Here is a 22,802-nt window from a genome sequence, read left to right on the forward strand (position 1 = left end):
GGACATTGAATTAAATTTCCCCACAAGGAACTTCTCAAGGTTATTTGGAAGAATGAAAAATTATATTGAAGCCTCTCATAACCTAGAATTTCCTTTGTTACACTCGTTTCTTTCGGACTAGCTGTTATTGCTCTTGCCGCTCTTTTCAGTTGCAACTGCGTGCTATGGTACTTTTGACTTTTCTCTGTAGCATCTGGGTGCTGAGGTTGGATTAAAGGATTTTTAACTTATTTCAAGATAGAAAAGAGTAACTAGGCTTCGGGGAAAGGTTGCCAGTTATCTTTGGGCGGAGCCAGAGTTTCCCCCTCGCACCCGAGCTCCACTCCTCGCAGAGAAAACAAAGCTTGAGTAAGTCGGGCGGAGGACTAAGTGACCTCAATCCTTTGGTTTCAACTTAGATACTAAAAGAACTCTTTTAGAGAGTATATATTTTGAATTCGACGGCTACTATAACAATACGCCTTTCCATGGCCGGTTCTCCCTTGGTCTCAGGAAAAATTTTCCTATTAGGGAGTTGTCCACACTTTTGACTTTTTCCTTAAACCTCGAATATTTTTTATGTATTCTTGAATAGTATCAAGTTTGCAGTCAGACTGCAGATCAACACTCCGTACGAAGAAGGGTGCATTAGTGAACATCCTCAAACACTTATTCTGAAACACCTGAAGTTTTTTGATGTTCGTCTTCGTGGTATTCCAGAAAATGTTTGAGGCGTAAAGTATTTTAGGACGTAGAACCTGTTACAAACAGGACCATTAATTTATTACTCAAAGAGAGCTCCTGCTCCTGCAGAGAAAGGAGTAGAGCGCATGAATGGTTGCATGAAATAATTTGTTTTATGATGTGCATTTTGAAGTTATTCTTTTTGTCAAAATATACTCCTAGGTTTGACCTACCTACCTAAAATTTGAACAACATTATAACCTATATATATTTCAACTTTTTGTTCACGTGTAGAAAATAATACTTTCGGCCCATGTTCTAATAACGGCTTCGTGGGCTGTTTCTAACCTTATGGCTATTTCCTAAGCCAAGTCAACAAAAATATAAGTCACTCCAATATAACCCAAATCAAATTAACCGAACTCAACCTAACCGAACTCTTTCTTGTCCTTTTTCTCATATAGGTCTGCAAATCTGCTATACGGACACTTTGGGCGTTCTCCGTATCCTTAAGTCCTCCTCGCATTTCTGGATTCGAAAAATATCCGGCGATTCTTGTTTAAATCAATCAATGATGTTCTGGCACTGATGTTCTAGGGACCCATGGTAGTGTCGAGTTGGTGTTCTCTCTGGAAAGCACAAACTAACTAAAACCAAAAAAACCAACCCTCTTGGACCCACCATTAACGACATTTCCTTAAGACACACGTTGGTTTGTCTTTGCTGAGTTAATTCATTTCTCGTTCTTTCTTATCTTTTCCACTGATTACATAATATATGTAGGTATTTATTTTGTTCCACCTTCCTTCACTCTCCGACAAATTTTCAATAACATTATTTGGCGATAATATGACTCCTATATCCACAAAAAGATTTTAATGCTTCCCGCTCCATTGGGAGCATTCGAGTATTATAATTATGTATGATGTGGGTCGTCCACAGTTGCCCTACAACACATACAGCTTCCTTTTCTCGTTTCTTAATTTCGTGGGTGTACTTATGTGCCAAAAGTCCCATGGCCGGTAAGGAATTGATGTTTTTCGTCATTTTTTTATGCCACCAGCGAATGTCTCGAATGAGTCCTCGTGTCCACTTTTCTCGGCCATTTGATACTTTTTCATGCTCCGAGGACTCGCTCCCGCTCAATTTGTTTATCGGCATCAGTAATTTCCTCAATCTCGAAGTTTTTCCTTCAGCCAGTAAGTGCAACGGTATAAGTTCTGCAATATCCTGAGCACACTCTTATTGAGCAATGTTACGTTGTTTTAAGCGTCACCTGTTTATTCTTAAAAAAGCTTTTAGAGCCCAAGCTGATGTGCCATATAATACTGTAACGCTTATTGGCAACACCGCGAATATTAGTTGTTCGACGTCATTTTGGAATGACGCAAGTGGGCACACCGCACGACGTCTCTGCAGACGCGTGAAAAGTTATCGAATCTTTCGACAGTGGTCTGCCGAGTATATAAGAAGCCTTGTCGCCGCTGGGACGCCAGTTGACAGTTCGAAATTTTATGGCGCGATATTTAAATCGACCGTAAATAGTAGTAAATAAATATTTCTAGCAGCCCTAATAAGTGATCAAGTTTAATAGGGTAAATAAATCAGTTGTCTATTTTTACGATTTGGAAGTTTTACTTCACACCTAACGAACGGTAAAAATGCTACAAAACTATGCTTTGGCAGACCATTGGCAGGATGCATCTGTAAAATTTTTTAAATGTATCGTTTTTTTTTTCAAAAATAAGTCATCATCTGATTACTGGACACAAATGAGCTTTAAACAAAATTTACCTAAAACTCGAAGAAATTGAAACAAATCTCAATATATAGCAAACCCAGAGACGAACTTATCAAGGTTATTGGGAATAAAGAAAAATTATATTGAAGCCTCTCTTAACCTAGAATTTTAACCACAATATAACCTGTATAGATTTCAAGTTTTGTTCACGAGTAGAAAATAATACTTTCGACCCATGTTCGAAAAACCGTTTCCTGGGCTGTTTCAAATCTTATGGCTGTTTCTTAGTCCAAGTCACTCCAATATAACCCAAATCAAATTAACTCAACCCAAGCTAACCTAACCGAATTTTTTTTTCCTTTTTCTCATATAGGTCTGGAAATCTGCTATACAGACACTATGGGCGTCCTCTGTATCCTTCAATCTTCCTCGCAACCCTGGATTCGAAAAATCTCCGGCGATTCTTGTTTCACTAAAGAATTTTGCATGTCTTAAACTGATGTTGATCTTGATAGGTCCATGGTAGTGTCGGGTTATTGTTCGCTGGGGAAGTAATATATTCAGTAGTTTCAAAAAGGAATCCTACTTTGGTCCCTAGTAACATTTTTTGCGGTAAATATCTGACACTATCTTGTGTCACGGGCCACAGGGTGTCTTTTATAGATTTTTTACCCCACTGCAAACAAAAAAAAAATAAAATTTCACCCCAACATAAACAAACATGCTTCACTCCCCTAAACTTCACTCTTCTTTCTTTCTATTCCATATGATTATATTCCACGCTTCGCCACGCTATGCTATTCCAAAAACAAACTTTTACAATTTACACTCCTACATAAACAGTTTATATCCTCTAAATGAAACAAAACATACCTTTATTTTAATATTTTATTAAAAAAAAACACAGACATAATAACATTAACAACAACAAATAACAATAACTTAACCCTTAAAATATGTACAAAGTATAAAACACAGACTAGTCGGTAATAATCCTACCGCAGGTAACAGAGCAAAAGCAAAAAAAGAAAATGTTCACGTTTAGTCGTAGCCTTTATGACCTCCATCGTCACCGCCTCCACCGTATCCGCCTCCGAAACTACCGCCGAAATCGTGACCGCCGCCGCCCCCGATAGCGTTTCCGTAACTGTCGCCGCCGCTGACGTCGTAACTTTCGGCACCGCCCCCGTACGATCCGAGACCACCCAAGTCATGTCCGCCACTGCCGCCCCCACTACTTAGACTGGACCAGTCAGCGTGACTTCCTCCATGGGAGTCCAGGCTCAGACCTTCCAGTCCGCTCGAGTGGACTTCTTCACCTCCTCCTCCATGACCACCTTGGAAAAAATTGATCATTTAAAATTTGGAAATGGAAGGATTTTGTACAGGTGAGTGTTAAGTTGGAATAGAATGGACTGGAATGACGTGGCATGACATGGCAGTTGAGTGAAGTAGAATGGAAGGGTGTAGAGTACAATGAGTTTAGTTAGGTTGTGTTATAATGTTTTGGGTTTTGATGGAATGGGGTGGGTTAGGTTGGGTGGAATTGAATTAGATTTACTTGGGTTAGATTTGGTTTAGTAGCTCGATTGGTCCTAATCAAAAAACTACCAAAAGAAGGACAACATCAAATAAGCTACTGACCACTCTTTCTGATTGATGCGGCGGGAAAACTACTAAATGAGACTACAGAAAAAGAAACAGTAACTAACCGAGCGATTTAAACATGAGAAACAGTACGGTTTTACAAAAGGCAAATCAAGTCTGGACGCTTTAAAAAATTCGATAGTTCAGAGTAAAATATTTATTGCTTTCAACTCTGCACTATAGAAAAACATTATTAACAGTCTCTTGAAAGAAAAAATTAAAAAATATTTAATTAGGATAATGCAGAGCTACCTCTCAGGGACGGATCCAGAGGAGGGGTACGGGGGTCCAGATTTCTCCCTGAAATATCGGCCTGCCAAATAATTTTTAACCGAGTCCTTTTGGGTGAGCTTGCTTTAATTCGAACGAACGAATATAATTTAATTGACGATGCTCAAACCAATTTTCGGATTAACTAAAAGTTTGAATCTTAATTAACAAAGAAAAAGACTGTGAATTAGAAAATGCATGCAACGTAAGCATGCAAGGACATGCTTACGTTAAAACAATTGCTGAAGCGATTGATACCATGTTGACTGTTCTTCGACAAGCAGAACATTCTTAAAGCGACTAGATCTGCAGAAGTTGAATTAAACAAGACGATGTCGGATTTCAAAGAAGCATGGCCAAATGAATTTACTGAAACTACTGAAGAAATAAAATCCTTTTGTAAAATATGGAAATGTGTTAAATGAAACTTCCTCTGAGGGAGTGACCAACAGAAACATTTCTCAAGCTTTCGATTGGTGTGATGTGCAGTTTTACAAACACATCTACCAGTCACAGTAGTTTCAAGTAAAGGGTTATTTTTAATTTTACGTAGATTGAAGACGTATCTGCATAACAAGAATGGAGAAGAACGACCCAATGAGTTAGCGTTACTCAATATTCAGCGTGATATTCTAGTGACTAGTGAACAAATACTGGATATTCTTGCGAAAAAAGAAAAGAAAACTAGATATTACATTATATGATCATTGCTTCTGCTATTTTAGTTTTTGATTCTCCTTTTTTTACTCACCTTATTCTAGGCACATGCAATGAACTAGAACTATAGAAGCACTAGTAGACATGGCACAATAGGCTGCAAGTATTATTGTTAAAAAGGTTACGGAAATGGAAATTACAGTGGCAAGTGAAAAAACGCAAACCATATTATTCTAGGCGAAAAGACATTAAACAGCTAAAGAGTCAGTTATAATGGAGTTAGTGCATTAAAAATGTGAAATATTTAAGAGTCACCCTTGAGAGGAATCTGAAAATGGGAACAAATGAAAAATGCTACTGAAAATAGAATTACCACGTTGAATGCTACACCAAAATGATACCAGGTACTCAAATATAAAGCGTAAATAATAATATTGGAAGGAGGAAATAGAATACGGGCATTGGGAATGGTGTAAGCGTATTATACAACACCAACAACAGCTATCGAGGCGATAGTTAGATGCTCCCCAAGGATTTACTAGTTGAAGAGTGTAGAAATACATTTGAGAGGAAGCGAAATAACTAAACTATGCAGACCCTCCCGAAATGCCAAGAGTCCTCTGCTGATTAGAAAAAAAAAAGGGTTTTTAGTGAGTCGGAATATTTACATCTTCACACTGGTCTGTATACAGCTTTTGCCCAACCTCAATAAAAAAAGAGGGTTAGGTTAGATTGTGTTGAGTTACTTTCTATTCAGCTAGGTTTATTTAGGTTTATCGGGCATGTGTTATATCAGCACGAGTGGATGATAAGTGTGTTCTCAATCAGAGTTTAATTTAACAGTAATTAACGAACTTGTAATGCTGTGGTGTTCGATAAATATTACAATAACTATAAAGAACCAAACCGTGACCAACATATAATTAATTACCTAAAAAATTAAGGGATGTTAGGCACGTGCACCCAGTTTCTCCAACCAAACCATTCTCCGTAGCCAAATTACAAATTACAATGGACAAAGATGATGTTGATGATAACATAATGGGATTATTAAGGTTTAATATTAGTATAAATGGAAATGATGACTTAAGAAGAATGAGGTAGACGTTCTTCCGACTATCTACCTGAGTGCCAGTAGCCGTGGTCACCGCCGACAGAGAAACCGCCGGCGTGTTCGCCGCCTCCGTCTCCCCCGTGGCTCTCGTAGCCGTGGCCAAGGCTGACGTCACCGTCTCCGGAGTAACCGATCACTTTGTCCCCCTCCTCCTTTTCGCCACCCCCCACGTGCTTGTAAACTGTGTGGGTGTGGTGGATGGTTTTCACTTTGTACGGTACGTGGATGATTACTTTTTTGTGTCTGGAATAAAGCGAGATTATTACCATTGATCTACATGGTCCTTCGAATCGGACGAAGAAGTTCTTATACTATTACAAGAACTTATAAGTCCTAATGATTTAAGTCATTAAAGTAATACTAGATATATTTAAAATATAATTTTTTTCTCTAAACTCTATAATTTTTTCCCCGATAGTATCAAGAGTACTTTCCATCTCCTTGCTAATGACCGTCTTCTTCAAATACCGCCGCCTAATTATTTTTAAGCTGCATGTTTTCTAAGCATCTAACTCCTTAATAATCTTGTTGAAAGAGAAATTATTACCGCATTATCTCGACATTCCCGGAAATCCATCTGAGATCTGATAATATAGGCCCAGTGAAAGCGCATTTTAAGTTTTTTACTTAATGTAGATGGCGTGCTTACGCTTCACTGGGATACGTGCAGAGGTAATTGATTGAATAATTAATTCATATACAGGTTTAGGATTTTTTGTTTTATATGAAAGTTATCTGGAATTATGTATAGTACCTGTAGATAAAGAAAATTCGGTTTAATCGGACGTAGTTTGGGAGAAAGCGGTCAAAAAGCTTGAGGTTAAATATTTAGTTTTCACGAGCTGTATGGGGGAAAGTTAAGTTATTTTTGCACTGTATAGATGTATAGGAGTTTAATTAATTTTAATATATTTTTTTTTCGAAGCACAGAACGAAAGTAAAAAAAGCAAATAAAAAGTTAAGAAAGATAAACATAACTACCAAAATTAAATATTTTTATTCAATAAATAGGTCTTTCATTCTTTTCAATTTCAATATTCAAAACAAAGTTAGGTAGGATATTGAAAAGAAGAATGGTGCTCAGAGATCGATAGATAAAACCTCAGCTCCTCGGTATAAAGAAAACTCGCTATTATCCCTCAAGTAAATTATTGTATTTAAGATTTATTGCACTTAAATTAAATTAAATATAAGGAAAAGTATCGTTGAAGATTTAATTGCATTTTCTTCTAAATACGTGAATAACTCCATTTTCTTTTTCTTTTTAATAATATTATCAGATAGTATTCTCTAAATTCATTTTTACTATAACAGTGACGTAATACCCAACAAAATAAGAAAATCATTACCGATTTTTACTTTTTGTGGGAAATATTTCCACCAGCGGTCACGTTATACGGGCAAGAAATAATAGAGAAATGACTGCCAGGCATCAATTATAATTTGAAAATTATGCTGTTTACGTGTAGACGTTCAATAACCAATTGATTTAATAATTCGTTAAAATGAAAGTTTTGTGTAAATGATTTTATTTTTTTAAATAACAGATATGTATATATAACAGGGATTGTATATGGTATTTACAAGTGAAAGAAATTGGATTCTCTTTATCGTAATTTGAAAAACATGGACAGAAAATGTCACGCTGTATGGAAAAAATTTTAAGTTTATTATTTTTACGCTCAAAAGTAAATCGAATTCACATTGAATAGCGCATTATAAACTTTTCGGAAAAAATAAATAATAAACGAGTTAATCGCGATTTTTATGTTTTTTTGAAAATATTTTCACCGGTCAGAGCAAGACATAATAAAGAAATAAATTGCATGTTGACAGAGTATAGTGTCCCTCAATTAGGTATTATGGTAAAAATGTAGGTAGCGGGATGAGAGACAACAAATCAAACCTCAAGTTTTTAATTGGCCTGATCGCAGATTGCCTTATGTATATACAATTTTATTGATGTTTTTTGTTTTGCGTTATTGCTATTAATGTTCCTGGTCGTTGTTATCTGTATATGTGCAATAGAGGCTGGTAGTTATAAGTTTACGAAAACCTCTAAATTTTTTATATTAGGTAAGTCAACAGTTTTTTTACTCAAAATGTTATTAATAATTGTGGTCATGATTTGCCAATTTGTTGTTTATTTTTTAATATTTATTTATTTTAATGTGTATGTTTTTGATGCATACTTGTAAGTTCCTATAGTTTTTATGTGGTTTTTTGTTTTTTATGTGTATATACATAGAATATCAATTTTTTATTTTTATTTTTAATATATGTACATAGCAAATTATTGTTGAAAATTAACCTCACCATCCAATTTATTTACATTCATGTTTGTTTAATTTTAATTTGTGTTTTATAATATACAAAGGGTATGAGTTGTGGGATAATTTAATATTATTTATATTTTTTCTCTTTTTTTTATTTTTCGTTGTTTTTTTTTGTTTTTAACCAACAAAAAAAAATTATCTCTTTTAAACCTTGATAAAGATTATATATATCGTGAAACGTCGGCCAAAAAAAATTAAATGAATTATCCAGAAATCATCTTATTTACGCTTGATACGTATGCACAGGTTAATTCAGTAATAAATTAATACGAAGGTTTCTAAGTTCTTGTATTAAATGAAACTTATGACGAATTTGTACAGTACCTGCGAGTGGAAAAATCGACTGTGTCCATAGTTTTTGATAAAATGACTAAAACCTTGAAACTCGTATATTGATTCTTATCAAGCTGTAATACCGGATACTGCAAGCCAGGCACGACAGCTTTAACCTATACAAAAATATTAAGAGGTAGCTGGAATTTTTAAACTTATGACGATCATAAAAACGAATGGAAACACTAACATGCACAAAAATGCTACAGGGCTACCGATACTAATCCACGAGGTAGAAATATAGCAATAAAATAAATGAAAAGCAGTAGAACCAGGTACCATAAAAACTGAATTCATAAAGCTACTGGATGATGAAGAAATATCAAAAAAACGAGAAAAAAATTATAAGAAAATTACTGCCTGACATTAGCTTCTTCCAGGGAATTGGGAATAAATTCTAGTTCAATTCTAGGGTGAGAAATATCCAAAAATCATGTTGTTGTTTATGGTTAAACGAGATACGTGTCGAGATATTGTATCATAGATGTTGAGAAAATAGCTAAAAACTTGTGATAAAATTAAAAGTTTCATTTTTGCACTGTAAAGTACATTAAATACCCAATTAAAAAGCTTGTTATAATTTTTTCCGAAAAATATAAGATAAGCGAGTTATCGTCAATGGTTCATTTTTTTTTCGAAACATTTTCACCAGTGGTGTAATTGAACGAGCAAAAAATTATAGAGAAACGACTGCCTGGCATAAATTATTAGCTTCTTCCAGTCAATTGGGATTGAATTCTAGTTCAATTGGAGGGTGTGAAATATCCAGAAATCACTTTGTTGTTTACGCTTAAATGACGTACGTGTAGAGATATTTTATCGCTCCTATGTATTATAGTTCTTGAGAAAATGGCTAAAACTTGAAAGTATATTGATTTTTCTCGACCTGTGTGAAATTAAAAGTGTTCATTTTTGCACTGTAAAGTACGTTAAATAATTAATTAAAAAGCGTGTTCTAATTTTTTTGAAAAAATACACGATAATCGAGTTATCGTCAATGTTTCAGTTTTTTTCGAAACATTTTCACCGGTGGTGTAATTGTACCTGCAAAAAATTATGAAGAAACGACTGTCTGGCATAAATTATTAGCTTCTTCCAGTCAATTGGGATTGAATTCTAGTTCAATTGGAGGGTCTAAAATATCCAGAAATCACGTTGTTGTTTACGCTTAAATGACGTACGTGTCGAGATATTATATTGCTCCTATGTACCATAGTTCTTGAGAAAATAGCTAAAAACCTTGAAAGTATATTGATTTTCCTCGAGCTATTTGAGAAAATTAAAAGTGTTCATTTTTGCACTGTAAAGTACATTAAATACCCAATTAAAAAGCTTGTTCCGATTTTTTCGGAAAAATACACGATAATCGTGTTATCGTCAATATTTCAATTTTTTTGGAAACATTTTCACCAGTGGTCCAATTGTACGTGCAAAAAATTATGGGGAAATGACTGCCTGACATAAATTATTAGTTTCTTCCAGGCAGTTGGGATTGAATTCTAGTTGAATTGAAGAGTGAGAAATATCCAAAAATCACGTTGTTGTTTACGCTTAAAAGAGATACATGTAGAGATATTGTATCATACCTAGATATTATAGTTCTTGAGAAAATGGCTAAAAACCTTGAAAGTATATTGATTTTCCTCTAGCTGTGTGAGAAAATTAATAGTTTCATTTTTGCACTGTAAAGTACATTGAATACCCAACTAAAAGGCTTGTTATAATTTTTTCGGAAAAATACAAGATAAACGAGTTATTGTCAATGTTTCAATTTTTTTGGAAACATTTTCACCAGTGGTCCAATTGTACGTGCAAAAAATCATAGAGAAACGACTGCCTGGCATAAATTATTAGTTTCTTCCAGGCAATTGGGATTAAATTTTAGTTCAATTCTAGGGTGAGAACTATCAAAAAATCACGTTGTTGTTTATGGTTAAATGAGATACGTGTAAAGATATTGTATCGCTCCTATGTATCACAGTTCTTGTGAAAATAGCTAAAAACCTTAAAAGTATATTGATTTTCTTCGAGCTGTGTGAAAAAATTGAAAGTTTAATTTTTGCTCTCCAAAGTAACATTAAATACCCAAATAAAAAGCGTGTTATAATTTTTTCGGAAAAATGCACGATAATCAAGTTATCGTCAATGTTTAAATTTTTTCGAGACAGTTTCACCAATGGTCCAATTGTACGTGCAAAAAATTATAGAGAAACGACTGCCTGGCATAAATTATTAGTTTCTTCCAGGCAATTGGGATTGCATTCTAGTTCAATTGTAGGGTGAGAAATATCCAAAAATCACGTTGTTCTTTATGCTTAAATAAGATACCTGTAGAGATATTGTATCGCACCTAGGTATTATAGTTCTTGAGAAAATAGCTAAAAACCTTGAAAGTTTATTGATTTTCCTCCAGCTACGTGAGAAACTTAAAAGTTTTATTTTTGCACTGTAAAGTACATTGAATACCCAATTTAAAAGCTTGTGCCGATTTTTTCGGAAAAATACACGATAATCGTGTTATCGTCAATGTTTCAATTTTTTTGGAAACATTTTCACCAGTTGTACAATTTTACGTCCAAAAAATTATGGAGAAACGACTGCCTGGCATAAATTATTAGTTTCTTCCAGGCAATTGGGATTAAATTTTAGTTCAATTCTAGGGTGAGAACTATCAAAAAATCACGTTGTTGTTTATGGTTAAATGAGATACGTGTAAAGATATTGTATCGCTCCTATGTATCACAGTTCTTGTGAAAATAGCTAAAAACTTTAAAAGTATATTGATTTTCTTCGAGCTGTGTGAAAAAATTGAAAGTTTCATTTTTGCTCTCCAAAGTAACATTAAATACCCAAATAAAAAGCGTGTTATAATTTTTTCGGAAAAATACACGATAATCAAGTTATCGTCAATGTTTAAATTTTTTCAAGACAGTTTCACCAATGGTCCAATTGTACGTGCAAAAAATTATAGAGAAACGACTGCCTGGCATAAATTATTAGTTTCTTCCAGGCAAATGGGATTGCATTCTAGTTCAATTGTAGGGTGAGAAATATCCAAAAATCACGCTGTTATTTACGCTTAAATGAGATACCTGTAGAGATATTGTATCGCACCTAGAAATCATAGTTCTTGAGAAAATAGCTAAAAACCTTGAAAGTTTATTGATTTTTCCTCCAGCTATGTGAGAAACTTAAAAGTTTTATTTTTGCACTGTAAAGTACATTGAATACTCAATTTAAAAGCTTGTGCCGATTTTTTCGGAAAAATACACGATAATCGTGTTATCGTCAATGTTTCAATTTTTTTGGAAACATTTTCACCAGTGGTCCAATTGTACGTGCAAAAAATTATGGGGAAATGACTGCCTGACATAAATTATTAGTTTCTTCCAGGCAGTTGGGATTGAATTCTAGCTCAATTGGAGAGTTAGAAATATCCAAAAATCACGTTGTTGTTTACGCTTAAAAGAGATACGTGTAGAGATATTGTATCATACCTAGATATTATAGTTCTTGAGAAAATGGCTAAAAACCTTGAAAGTATATTGATTTTTCTCTAGCTGTGTGAGAAAATTAATAGTTTCATTTTTGCACTGTAAAGGACATTGAATACCCAACTAAAAGGCTTGTTATAATTTTTTCGGAAAAATACAAGATAAACGAGTTATCGTCAATGTTTAAATTTTTTCGAGACAGTTTCACCAATGGTCCAATTGTACGTGCAAAAAATTATAGAGAAACGACTGCCTGGCATAAATTATTAGTTTCTTCCAGGCAAATGGAATTGCATTCTAGTTCAATTGTAGGGTGAGAAATATCCAAAAATCACGCTGTTATTTACGCTTAAATGAGATACCTGTAGAGATATTGTATCGCACCTAGAAATCATAGTTCTTGAGAAAATAGCTAAAAACCTTGAAAGTTTATTGATTTTTCCTCCAGCTATGTGAGAAACTTAAAAGTTTTATTTTTGCACTGTAAAGTACATTGAATACCCAATTTAAAAGCTTGTGCCGATTTTTTCGGAAAAATACACGATAATCGTGTTATCGTCAATGTTTAAATTGTTTTGGAAACATTTTCACCAGTTGTCCAATTTTACGTCCAAAAAATTATAGAGAAACGACTGCCTGGCATAAATTATTAGTTTCTTCCAGGCAATTGGGATTAAATTTTAGTTCAATTCTAGGGTGAGAACTATCAAAAAATCACGTTGTTGTTTATGGTTAAATGAGATACGTGTAAAGATATTGTATCGCTCCTATGTATCATAGTTCTTGAGAAAATAGCTAAAAACCTTAAAAGTATATTGATTTTCCTCGAGCTGTGTGAGAAAATTAAAAGTTTCATTTTTGCTCTCTAAAGTAACATTAAATACCCAAATAGAAAGCGTGTTATATTTTTTTTCGGAAAAATACACAATAATCAAGTTATCGTCAATGTTTTAATTTTTTTTAAATATTTTCACCAGTGATCCAATTGTACGTGTAGAAAATTGTAGAGAAACGATTGCCTGGCTTAAAGTATTAGCTTCTTCCAGGCAATTGGGAATTAATTCTAGTTCAAGGGTAAGAAATATCCAGAAATCATGTTGTTTACACTTAAATGGGATACGTATACTTAATTAAAATAAAGTTATAATATAGTTATAAAAACTAGTCGACGTTTTATTTAATCAAAAATTTTTTATTCGACCCGAAGATGCAAATATATTTTTGCGAAACGTCGGCTAGTTTAAATTAGGAGGATTAGATTTTTATTTTATTGATCCCTAAACCCAGCAATATTACAAACCATGTTAAAATGAAGGTTTAGGAATTTGTCTATTGAATAAAACTTGTGTGGAATTGCGTTTAGTATCTGCGGGTGACAAAATTCGGTCCTATGTTTCATAGCTTTTGAGAAAATGGTGAAAATTTTTATTTTCCTCGAGCTATGAGAACATTAAGTTTTTATTTTTGCAGCGTATTGTACAATAAATACCCAATCAAAAAAGTTAATAGAGATTTGTCGAAAGAGCAAACTATAAGTGAAGTTATTCGCCATTTTTCAATTTTGTTTGAAACATTACCACTAGTAGTCATTTTGTACAAGAAAAAAAATATAGAGATATGACTCCGTGGAAGAGATGACATAGTTTCTTTTAGCCAATTAAACCTGAATTCTAGAGGAAAGAAACTTTTTTTAGCAATTATTTCCCTTCGCCTCCTAGCATCAAAAAGAGATACATCCTTATGAATGGTCTCATTAAAATCGATGACTGTATTAAAGAAACATTAAATTAAATTACCCGCAATCATTTCCCAAAGTTATGTACTATTATAAATCAAGTGTAATCTTACCCTCCTCCATGTCCTCCTGCACTACAATAACCAAACAGGGCTAGGACCAAAACCGATGCAACCTGAAACACACAAGAAAATTATTTTTTTCTTAAAAAAATCCCCTAAAAAAAAACAACTCACCAAATATCCGGAAGTCATTTCGTGAAGTTCCGCTACAACCCGTAGTACCTACGTCGATAAAATCGCACTGCACTAAATCAGAATGTGATGTGATTGTAATTTTAAGAGCCGTGGTATTTATATGCATGCTACAGTTCGGTCTGTACCATCCATTAAATGAAAGGCGAGGCGAGCCAACAAGAAAGCAGAAGAAATGATATTTTATCTATAACACCGGAACGTATACATACACTTCGCCTTGGCCATGATGTTTATCTTCGTTTCCGATTTCTGGTAGTAAACGAGTGCTCCGGTCTAATTAGTCGCGCTTTATGATTTCCGTAATTCGGTTAAAGATGGTCTTTTCTTTTTTATTTGTTCAGTTTCGAATGATTATATGGGTTTAATAAGGCTTGCAGCGAAAATGAAAGGAAATTTAATAGTTCAAAGACTTTAAATACAAAAGAGAATTTTATTTAAGCGAACGAAAGTTATTTATTGTTGTAGCTTAAGTTATCAATTAAAGTATCTGAGCTTCATGAGTTACTTATTTTATTGGGTATAACGTCACTTATTGGAAAAATCAATTTAGAAATTACTATCTCACACGCTCAAAAATTCAAAACAAGAAGAAAATAGACTTATTCACGTATAACAAAAAATTCAAAGGTTACTCTTTAAAATTAAAAGGAGTGTGATCTTAATGTAAATTAATGATAGAAAATATATCAATATCAAATATTTTAAATTATTAATTAATTTTGAGAATACCCTGTTCTACCTCTCTTTTTAGCAAAGAAATCCATGTATTATTAAAATCAACCGAACAAGTAGCTAAGCGTTTATCTTCATTTAACATTATAAATCAACTTTCAAATCTCTTTTTCATAATTTGAAATTTCAACTTTTCAAATTATAAAGCACTTTCCTTTAGTTCACGTAATTTTTAAATTAATTCCTTTGCTAATTAAGGAAGCATCCCAGTTTATTCTATGGTTACTGTCGAATGCATGTTGCGTAATTTTGGATTAATTTATTCCTACTATGCGGTATTAGTATTGTACACGAAATTTTAAAAATCGGTAAAGCTCTTTTATGACTTTTATGTGACAATGTCAACTTACTTGACAGTTTGTTTTTTCTCTTTTTGGTACACCCTTTAAAAATGAGTAAGTAGAAAGTCGATATTTTTTGTTTTCTTCAGTTGATGATTTCGAACATCTTAAAGCATATCCAGAAATTTCAAGATTTTTTCCTCAATGTCCTTAATGAAATTTTAATTTCTTCCAGGCAGTTGAATATAGTACTCTTCTTCCATACAGTGCAAGAATTTTTTTTTTTTTAGTATGCCTGTACTTCAACTGTTTGGAATAATGCTGGACTGGCTGGAATAAATAGAAAATTACAATAAAAATTAGGTTTGTTTTTAGTTTTTAGCACACCCTGTATAAAACACTAAGACTCCACTTAAAAACCATAAATTTTTTTAGATTAATTTTTTTTTGTACAAGGTGGGTCAAAATAAATAACATGACAATACTGGAAAATTACTCGACAAGTCGATATTTACACTTCTTTACAAACCCTGTGGATTTTATCGCTTATTTTTTTTTAAATTTTTTAAGCCATATCCAGAATTTCTTTTCTTATGATCTTAATCGATATCTTTTTAATTTATTCCAGGCAGTTGAACTTTAATACTCATCTTACAGGCAACCCAAGAAATTATCTTTTTCGTGGATTACTTATGCTTTAATTGCCTGGAATAATATAATTCGATTAGTGGTTATGGAGTAGGATAATTTTTCGGAAATTGCTTTATTTTTTTTATAGAATGACCCAAGAATTATTAGCAACACTGGAAATTTGTACAAAAAAATTAACACCAGGTATTACTGGATTTTCTTTATTTTTTAATTTTCTTTATTAAATTTTATGAAATGTGTTTAGGAGTTCCTGGATTTTTTTCTTTTAAGATCTGCAATATAGTTTTTAATTTATTCCATAAACCTTTTAAGATTAAATTATTTTTTGTACAGGTTGGCTCAAAAAAGATAACATTCCAATTCTGCAAAATTATTCGACAAATTTGACTACTTTAAACTTTTTTACAATTCCTGTAGAGCCTTGATTTATTTTCCTTAAAACCTAAACTAGTCAAAGATTTTTTCTCCTAAAATCCTTAATGTAGTTTTAAATTTATTCCAAATAATTGAACTTCAATACTCATATTACTGGCAATACAAAAAATAATCTTTTTCATGGATTACTTATGCTTCAATTGCCTGGAATAATAAATGATTTAATTAGTGGTTTTGAAGTAGGATTGTTTTAGTTTCTTGGCAGATCTTATTACCCTATTGCTTTACTTTTTTATAGAATAACGCAGAAATTATTAACATGGCAACACTAGAAATTGATACTAAACAGTCGTATTTTTAAAACAGTTTGAGACATTCTGTAGGATTCCAGGTATTTCCGGATTTTTACAAATTCCGGGATTTTTCTCTATAAAAATACTTAAAATTCTCTTTAAATATACTTAAAATTTTATACAGAAATAAAAAATGGGTGTTTCGATTTAAAAAAATTAAGTTGATAGTCGTAGCTCATTTTTGGTCCACCCTGTATACATGTATTCATCATCAAAAAAATCGCGACAAAAAATAAAAATCGCCGTGTCCAAGCGTTTTTTTTTTCGAACACGCCCCTGAAATTTAAATGAATTTGTTCCAACTTGCGCGTCCTCCCTGTATGTAGCTGGTAAAGAGATAATAATATTATTTAGTTAATAGTTTTAGTTGATTTACAAGATCTTAAAATCAGATGATTCCTAATCAGATGGAGTTTATTTTAACTTTCTAGCTTCAATAGATCCAAACTTCTTGACTCTTCATCCAAAAATCTTGACTCTTAGGCAGCAAGGCTCGAATTAATAGGTTTGTTTATGATACTTATCACTGTAGATCTATTAGAAAAACAATATAAGCAATTTTCTTCTTTAACGTTGTTAAAGAGTGCCTTTCATCAAGATATGTTCAGTCGTATTAAGTTTAGAGTCTTAGTTAAATAATCAAATTTCAAGAGCATAGGATTCCTGTTTAAATAGAATTTATTTTAACACTCTAGTTTCAGTAGATATAAAGCTTATCTTCCAAAAACTTTAGACAGCAAGTCTCCACTGACGTGAACCAAAATTCAAATGATCATATCTCCTAACCTTCTGAATATTTTCAAAAACTTTAAAAAATATTTTGGTTAACAATCACTTAGTGTGTAAGTCTGTCTCTAATACTTTTCACTGTAGATCAATTAACAAAGGAAATATCAGCGATTTTCTTTTTGTAATGGTGTTAAAGGGTGCTTTTTATCAAGCAGTTAAGATATATTTAGTGCTATTGAGTTAATAGTCTTGGTTGAACAACCAAATTTTAAAAGCAGATGATTCCTAATTTAATTGCATTTGAAGGTGTGCATGAAGGTGTTAACTCACTTTTTTGCATAGTTTAAAATACGCCAAACCAAGTTTTGTCTGAAATAGTCGGAGCAAGAAGGGGTTAACTGCTGAGTTAGCGCCTTCTTCCACAATAAACTAGTACGAAATTGTTTGTTTACATTACGTACGTGTTGTTTTGGTGGTGCTGTACAAATCTTTAAATTAAGTGAATTTTTGTATTTATTGTGCTCCGCAAAAAGAGTAAGTCGTATTTACATTATTTACTGAATATTATCGCTAATTTAAACTAAGCTGATAATATAAATCATAAACACTTTTTCACATGACCTTGAAGGAAAAAATATGTAATTAACACTAGGAATTTAATTTAAGTTGTGATAATACTCTGTAATGGGTGAATTTCATGGAAGAACTAGTCTAATTATTAAGCTAGCTATGAATACTGCTAAAATAAGTGACAACGAAACAGAGAGCGATGAGGATCCATTTTTAGATTCTGGTTCAGACTACACCCCAAAATCTGATTTTACCGACGAAGAAAGACCTGAACATTTATATCGTAAGAGAAAACGAGTACCAGTTGTGCAAAACAAAGGAAAAAAAGCTAAGAAAATATCAACCCAAAATACAGTTACTGTTTTTAAAAACCAAGATCAAAGAGTAATAGTGATATATGTTTTTTAGTGAAAATATTGGAAAAAAATATATGCAAAGTACAAAATTATTACTATTGGCTTCCCTTCATATGTAGAACAAAAATAATATTTATTCCTCTCTCATGTATTTATACACTACAATATTTTCGTTATTATAAAAAGTAATATTTTGTTCTGAATCAAGAATGTTCCTTATTTTGTATGAATAGAAACTTTTTAATTTTTAGAACAAGACGAACGGCAAACAAACACTGTTATTGACCTACATGACCCCATTCAATTTATTGAAAATGAACTGGAAAATAATATAACTGAAGAAGTAGAACAACAGATTACTGGAAAGATTTTTTTTTAAATATGGTGCCTACTTCATAAAAAGCTAAGTAATTTTGTACATTATTTTGGCCATAAGAGTTGTTTGTTCTGGTAAATAAATATTTTTGATTTTAGAAATCGTAGGAGAAGAAAGAATATATATGACTGATGTTGACGCTGAAGTTAACCCACCACAGGTTACTGGTAAGATCAAAAAAATAAATAAATAATAGGTTTTTTAAGGTTTTTGTTTTTAAATATGGTACCTGCTTGTACAAAAGCTAAGCTAATTTTTTACATTTTTTTGGTTATAAAACTTGTTAGTTCTGTTAAATAAACATTTAATTTTTTTTTTTAGAAATTATGGAAGAAGAAAATATAAATATTACTGAGGTTGGCGCTGAAGTGAATCAACAACAGATTACTGGCGAGATAAAAAAAAAACATGATTTTTATGGTACTTACTTTGATAATAAAGCTAAGCGAATTTTTTGCATTATTTTGGTTATTAAAATGTGTTCTGCTAAATAGATGTATTTTTTTTTAGAAATTATGGAACAAGAAAATACGAGTATTCCTGAGGTTCAAGCTGAAGTCAACCAACGGCGCATAACCGGAAAAAAATCAAGGAAACGTCGAGCTCAGCCACAGAATTGGAAAAAAAACATAAATATGGTAAAGAGAGAAAAAGGAGAGGCATACGCTGACTATAAAAATAGACGTGTCCCAGAAAAATCGTCCGCAGTTAGAACACAACTTTGCACAGAAAAATGCATACTAAAATTAGCAGACGCTGATCGCAATAGTTTATTTAAGCAATACTATTTATTACCTACCACTGATGAGAAAAACGTCTACCTCTTTGGTTGTCTCAAACTATTCGGTGTTAAGCAACCAAGTAGTACAAATGCTGTTCGCCAAAAATCTTTCAGATATTTTGTAACTTTAGATGGAAAATCAAAACAAGTCTGCAAAAGTGCATTTTTAAAACTATTTAATGTCGGGAGAAAAAAAATTAGAGCGTATTCGTAATCAAATTTCTCAGGGTCAAGCTATTCCAGCTAAAGATAAGAGGGGTCGCCATATGACCAACGAGCAGCTTGACATAGTTCGTCAACATAATATTAAATCATTTCCTGCAGAAATGTCGCATTATTCGCGAAATAAAAATGAACATCGCCTGTACTTATCATCGCCTATGCTATCAATAAACAAAATTTATAAACTATACAAGAACCAATGTTCTGAACAAAATCTACAGTGTGTCAAAAATAATAGATATAGACAAATTTTTGTTTCCGAGATTAATTTTGGTTTTGGATCTCCAAAATCAGATACCTATAAGGTTTGTGACTCTAATGGAAATAATGTCGAACACGTTAGGCGCTACAAGGCAGCATTTGAAGAAGAGAAGAAGAACAGAAATTTGGCTCATGAAGGTACCGTTCTATACATAAATTTTGATATGCAAGAAACATTGCCGTTACCAAAGCTCTCTACTAGTGTTTCCTTTTATCTTCGACATGTGTGGCTATATAATTTGAGGATTCATTGTGTAAGTAAAGATGATAATTCTGGTAATGAGTTTTTTCACCTTTGGACTGAGGATAAAGGTGGAAAAGGCCCAGAAGAAGTATTTTATCATTCTTACAGAGCATTAATATTGAAAATGACCATTTAGAGCGATTCTGCAGGTGGACAAAATAAGAACTTTTTTATAGTTTGTTTATGGCATTATCTAGTCCACCAAGGTATTTTTAAAGTTATCGACCATAAGTTTCCTGTGGTTGGCCACAGTTTCATGGATATTGATAGAGACTTTGGGGCTGTCGAAAAAGTTATCTGAAAAGCTCAAAATATTTACACAGTAGACCAGTACATGACGTTAATGAGGGAAGCTAGAAAAAGAAATCCGTTTGTGTTCACTAGAATGGAAGATAAATTTATTGATCTAAAAGAATTGCCACGAAAATTAAATTTGTTTGACAAAAAGAAAAGTAACAAGGGAGAAAAGATACTTTTCCGCAATGTAAGATGTATAAGAGTTGATAAATTTGGCACAACGAAATATAGATGTTCACTTGATGAGAAGGAAGAGTGGCAAGAAGTAGATATTATTAAACACAAATGGCCAACAGGCCAAAACGAAAATATGTTGGTTCCATTTAATAAATCAAGACCCATAGCAACCAAAAAATTTGATAACATTCAAGAGCAGCTTCCATTTATTTTGGAGAATTTACGGGGATTTTATATGAGCTTATATCGATCTAAAAGTGATTAATATTAGGTACCTACCTATTTTTGTATTTACTGATTACCATTTTTTGTATTTTTTTCTATTAATAAAATGAGTTAATCCTTTCTTTATTGGTCAATATTTCGAATAATAAAATAAATGGTTGTGCATAAAGGTGCTAACTCAATTTTTTTGTAAAAAAAAAATAAGAAACACATCTAAAACTAAAAAAAAAATATCCAAGCTAATCTATACTTTTTTAAAGTTACTTCTATTATCTGCCTATTTACGCACACTGATTTTAATTTGATTTTAAACAAAAAAACCTCCGACAACATAACTCTAACCCTTAATATCTCAGAACTGTTAAAAAGTGACTTGACGCCTTCATGCACTAATAGCTTCATTTATGTTAATACTCTAGCCTTAGTAGATCCAAAGTTATCATTTAAAAACTTGACCCTTAGGCAGCAAGTCTCTACTGACGTGAACCAAAATTCAAATAACCAGAGCTCTTAAACTACTAATTATTTTAAAAAAATTTAAAAATTTTTGGGAAAATATCAACTATTCTGTAAGTGTAATTCTAATTATTACTGTAGTTCAATTGCCAACAGAATTATAAGCAAATTTCATGTCATAACCGCTTTAAAGCGTATGACATCCTTAACTCGCTTTTCCATAAAAGTTTTTCTGTAATAAGTTCCATAATGCAACAAATTCATTGGCTCGGTCATTCTTAGCTTCATCAGTTGCTACTTCTTCTGTTTGCTTTCATCCTTATTTTCAGCTTCCTTTTCAGCATATTCAACAAATAGACTAAAATTAATAGCAACAATAATAATAACAGTCCACATCCTTTCTCCCGAGCGAGATATTCAATGGCTTTGACCGGCAAGTACCTTCACCTTCATAAAATCGGTAACAGGTATTACGGTGTTATGCAAAACTATCACTTTTATCTATTTTTACCGGCATGGACTTTCAATGAAAGCGAACTCGCTGACTTATTTATTATGAGAGAAAAAAAGGGACAGTAATAAATTACGACAAAGGAGAGTAGTCCAGTTGTACTTGGGGATTTTGTAATTCAGTAGGCGACGTGATAAAGTACACGAAGGTCGGTCGAATTAAAAAAAAAGAAAGATGGAGGAAGATGTTTCTATTTTTTTTCTGATTAGTGTCGAAAGTTTTGAGATAAATATAATTAGAATCATGAAGGGTAAGTATGGGAAATTTTTGTTTTTGAATTTTGAACCTACAAGGATCCAATTTGGTTTGAAGTGCGACAGAAATGTATTGGGGATGTTGTCAGAACTCTTTGATCTGGCTCAAAGGTCCGAAAAGGTACATTGCGAAATATTTGTATTATTTTTGAGCTCCGTTGAAGTTTTGAATGATTAAATTAAAGAGTCAGAAATATATTATAGTTTCATCCGCTATTATACTAGAAATTTCGGTTCGAAGGACCACAAATAAAAAGTAAAAATGTGTAAAGGATCTTTCTTTTAAAAAATGAAATTGTGTAAAGAATCTTTCTTTTAGTTTTTTTAATTAAAATATACTGTATCCATATTGATAACTTTTTTAGTTTCAGAGATATGGGCATTTCGTCCCTGATATTTTTTTAAGGCATTTTTTTCTTCACTTTAAAAAAATCTTTGAAAGACTTGCTAAGACATGTATGAAACCATTTTATTAGAATAGTGTTTATGCAAACTTTCATATATTTAACTTTAATATTATTAGAGAGTATTTTGTCCCTAGAATTTAATTTTATTCAAAAAAAAAATTTTAAGGTCTATATTTCATACTTCTTAAAAAAAGTTGAACTAGGCGTAAATATAATAAATTTATTCGAAGAATCTGGGTTTTAATTTTCAAATAATTAACTATCTTATTTTCAGAGATATGACCATTTTTTCCAAGA

At 32.4% G+C, this 22,802-nt stretch overlaps 1 protein-coding gene and 1 long non-coding RNA gene across 2 annotated transcripts; one reads left to right on the plus strand and one right to left on the minus strand.

Annotated features, from left to right (window-relative positions):
- Positions 1 to 3,278: 3,278 nt before the first annotated feature.
- LOC126737452 (uncharacterized) lies at positions 3,279 to 14,377 on the minus strand. The gene is made up of 4 exons (XM_050442364.1): positions 14,227 to 14,377; positions 14,104 to 14,165; positions 6,103 to 6,335; positions 3,279 to 3,741 (listed from the first exon to the last, which is right to left on the minus strand). The coding sequence occupies exons 1-4, from the start codon at positions 14,242 to 14,244 to the stop codon at positions 3,446 to 3,448; spliced, it is 609 nt and encodes a 202-aa protein (XP_050298321.1). The 5' UTR covers positions 14,245 to 14,377; the 3' UTR covers positions 3,279 to 3,445.
- LOC126737519 (uncharacterized) lies at positions 3,659 to 20,941 on the plus strand. Its single transcript, XR_007661045.1, has 4 exons — positions 3,659 to 3,792; positions 18,546 to 18,837; positions 18,992 to 19,090; positions 19,181 to 20,941. It is a non-coding gene; the product is annotated as an uncharacterized LOC126737519 (long non-coding RNA).
- Positions 20,942 to 22,802: the final 1,861 nt, after the last annotated feature.

The sequence above is a fragment of the Anthonomus grandis genome, chromosome 1, assembly GCF_022605725.1.
Source record: "Anthonomus grandis grandis chromosome 1, icAntGran1.3, whole genome shotgun sequence".
In the NCBI taxonomy this organism is placed as follows: Eukaryota; Metazoa; Arthropoda; class Insecta; order Coleoptera; family Curculionidae; genus Anthonomus; species Anthonomus grandis.

What these genes read in the sequence shown, in the direction of transcription:
- LOC126737452 (XM_050442364.1), bottom strand. An exon ending in GCAGGAGGACATGGAGGAGG is followed by an intron (nt 6,336 to 14,103) that starts GTAAGATTACAC and finishes GCTTTATTCCAG; the next exon opens with ACACAAAAAAGTAATCATCC. An exon ending in CCACGGCTACTGGCACTCAG is followed by an intron (nt 3,742 to 6,102) that starts GTAGATAGTCGG and finishes ATTTTTTCCAAG; the next exon opens with GTGGTCATGGAGGAGGAGGT.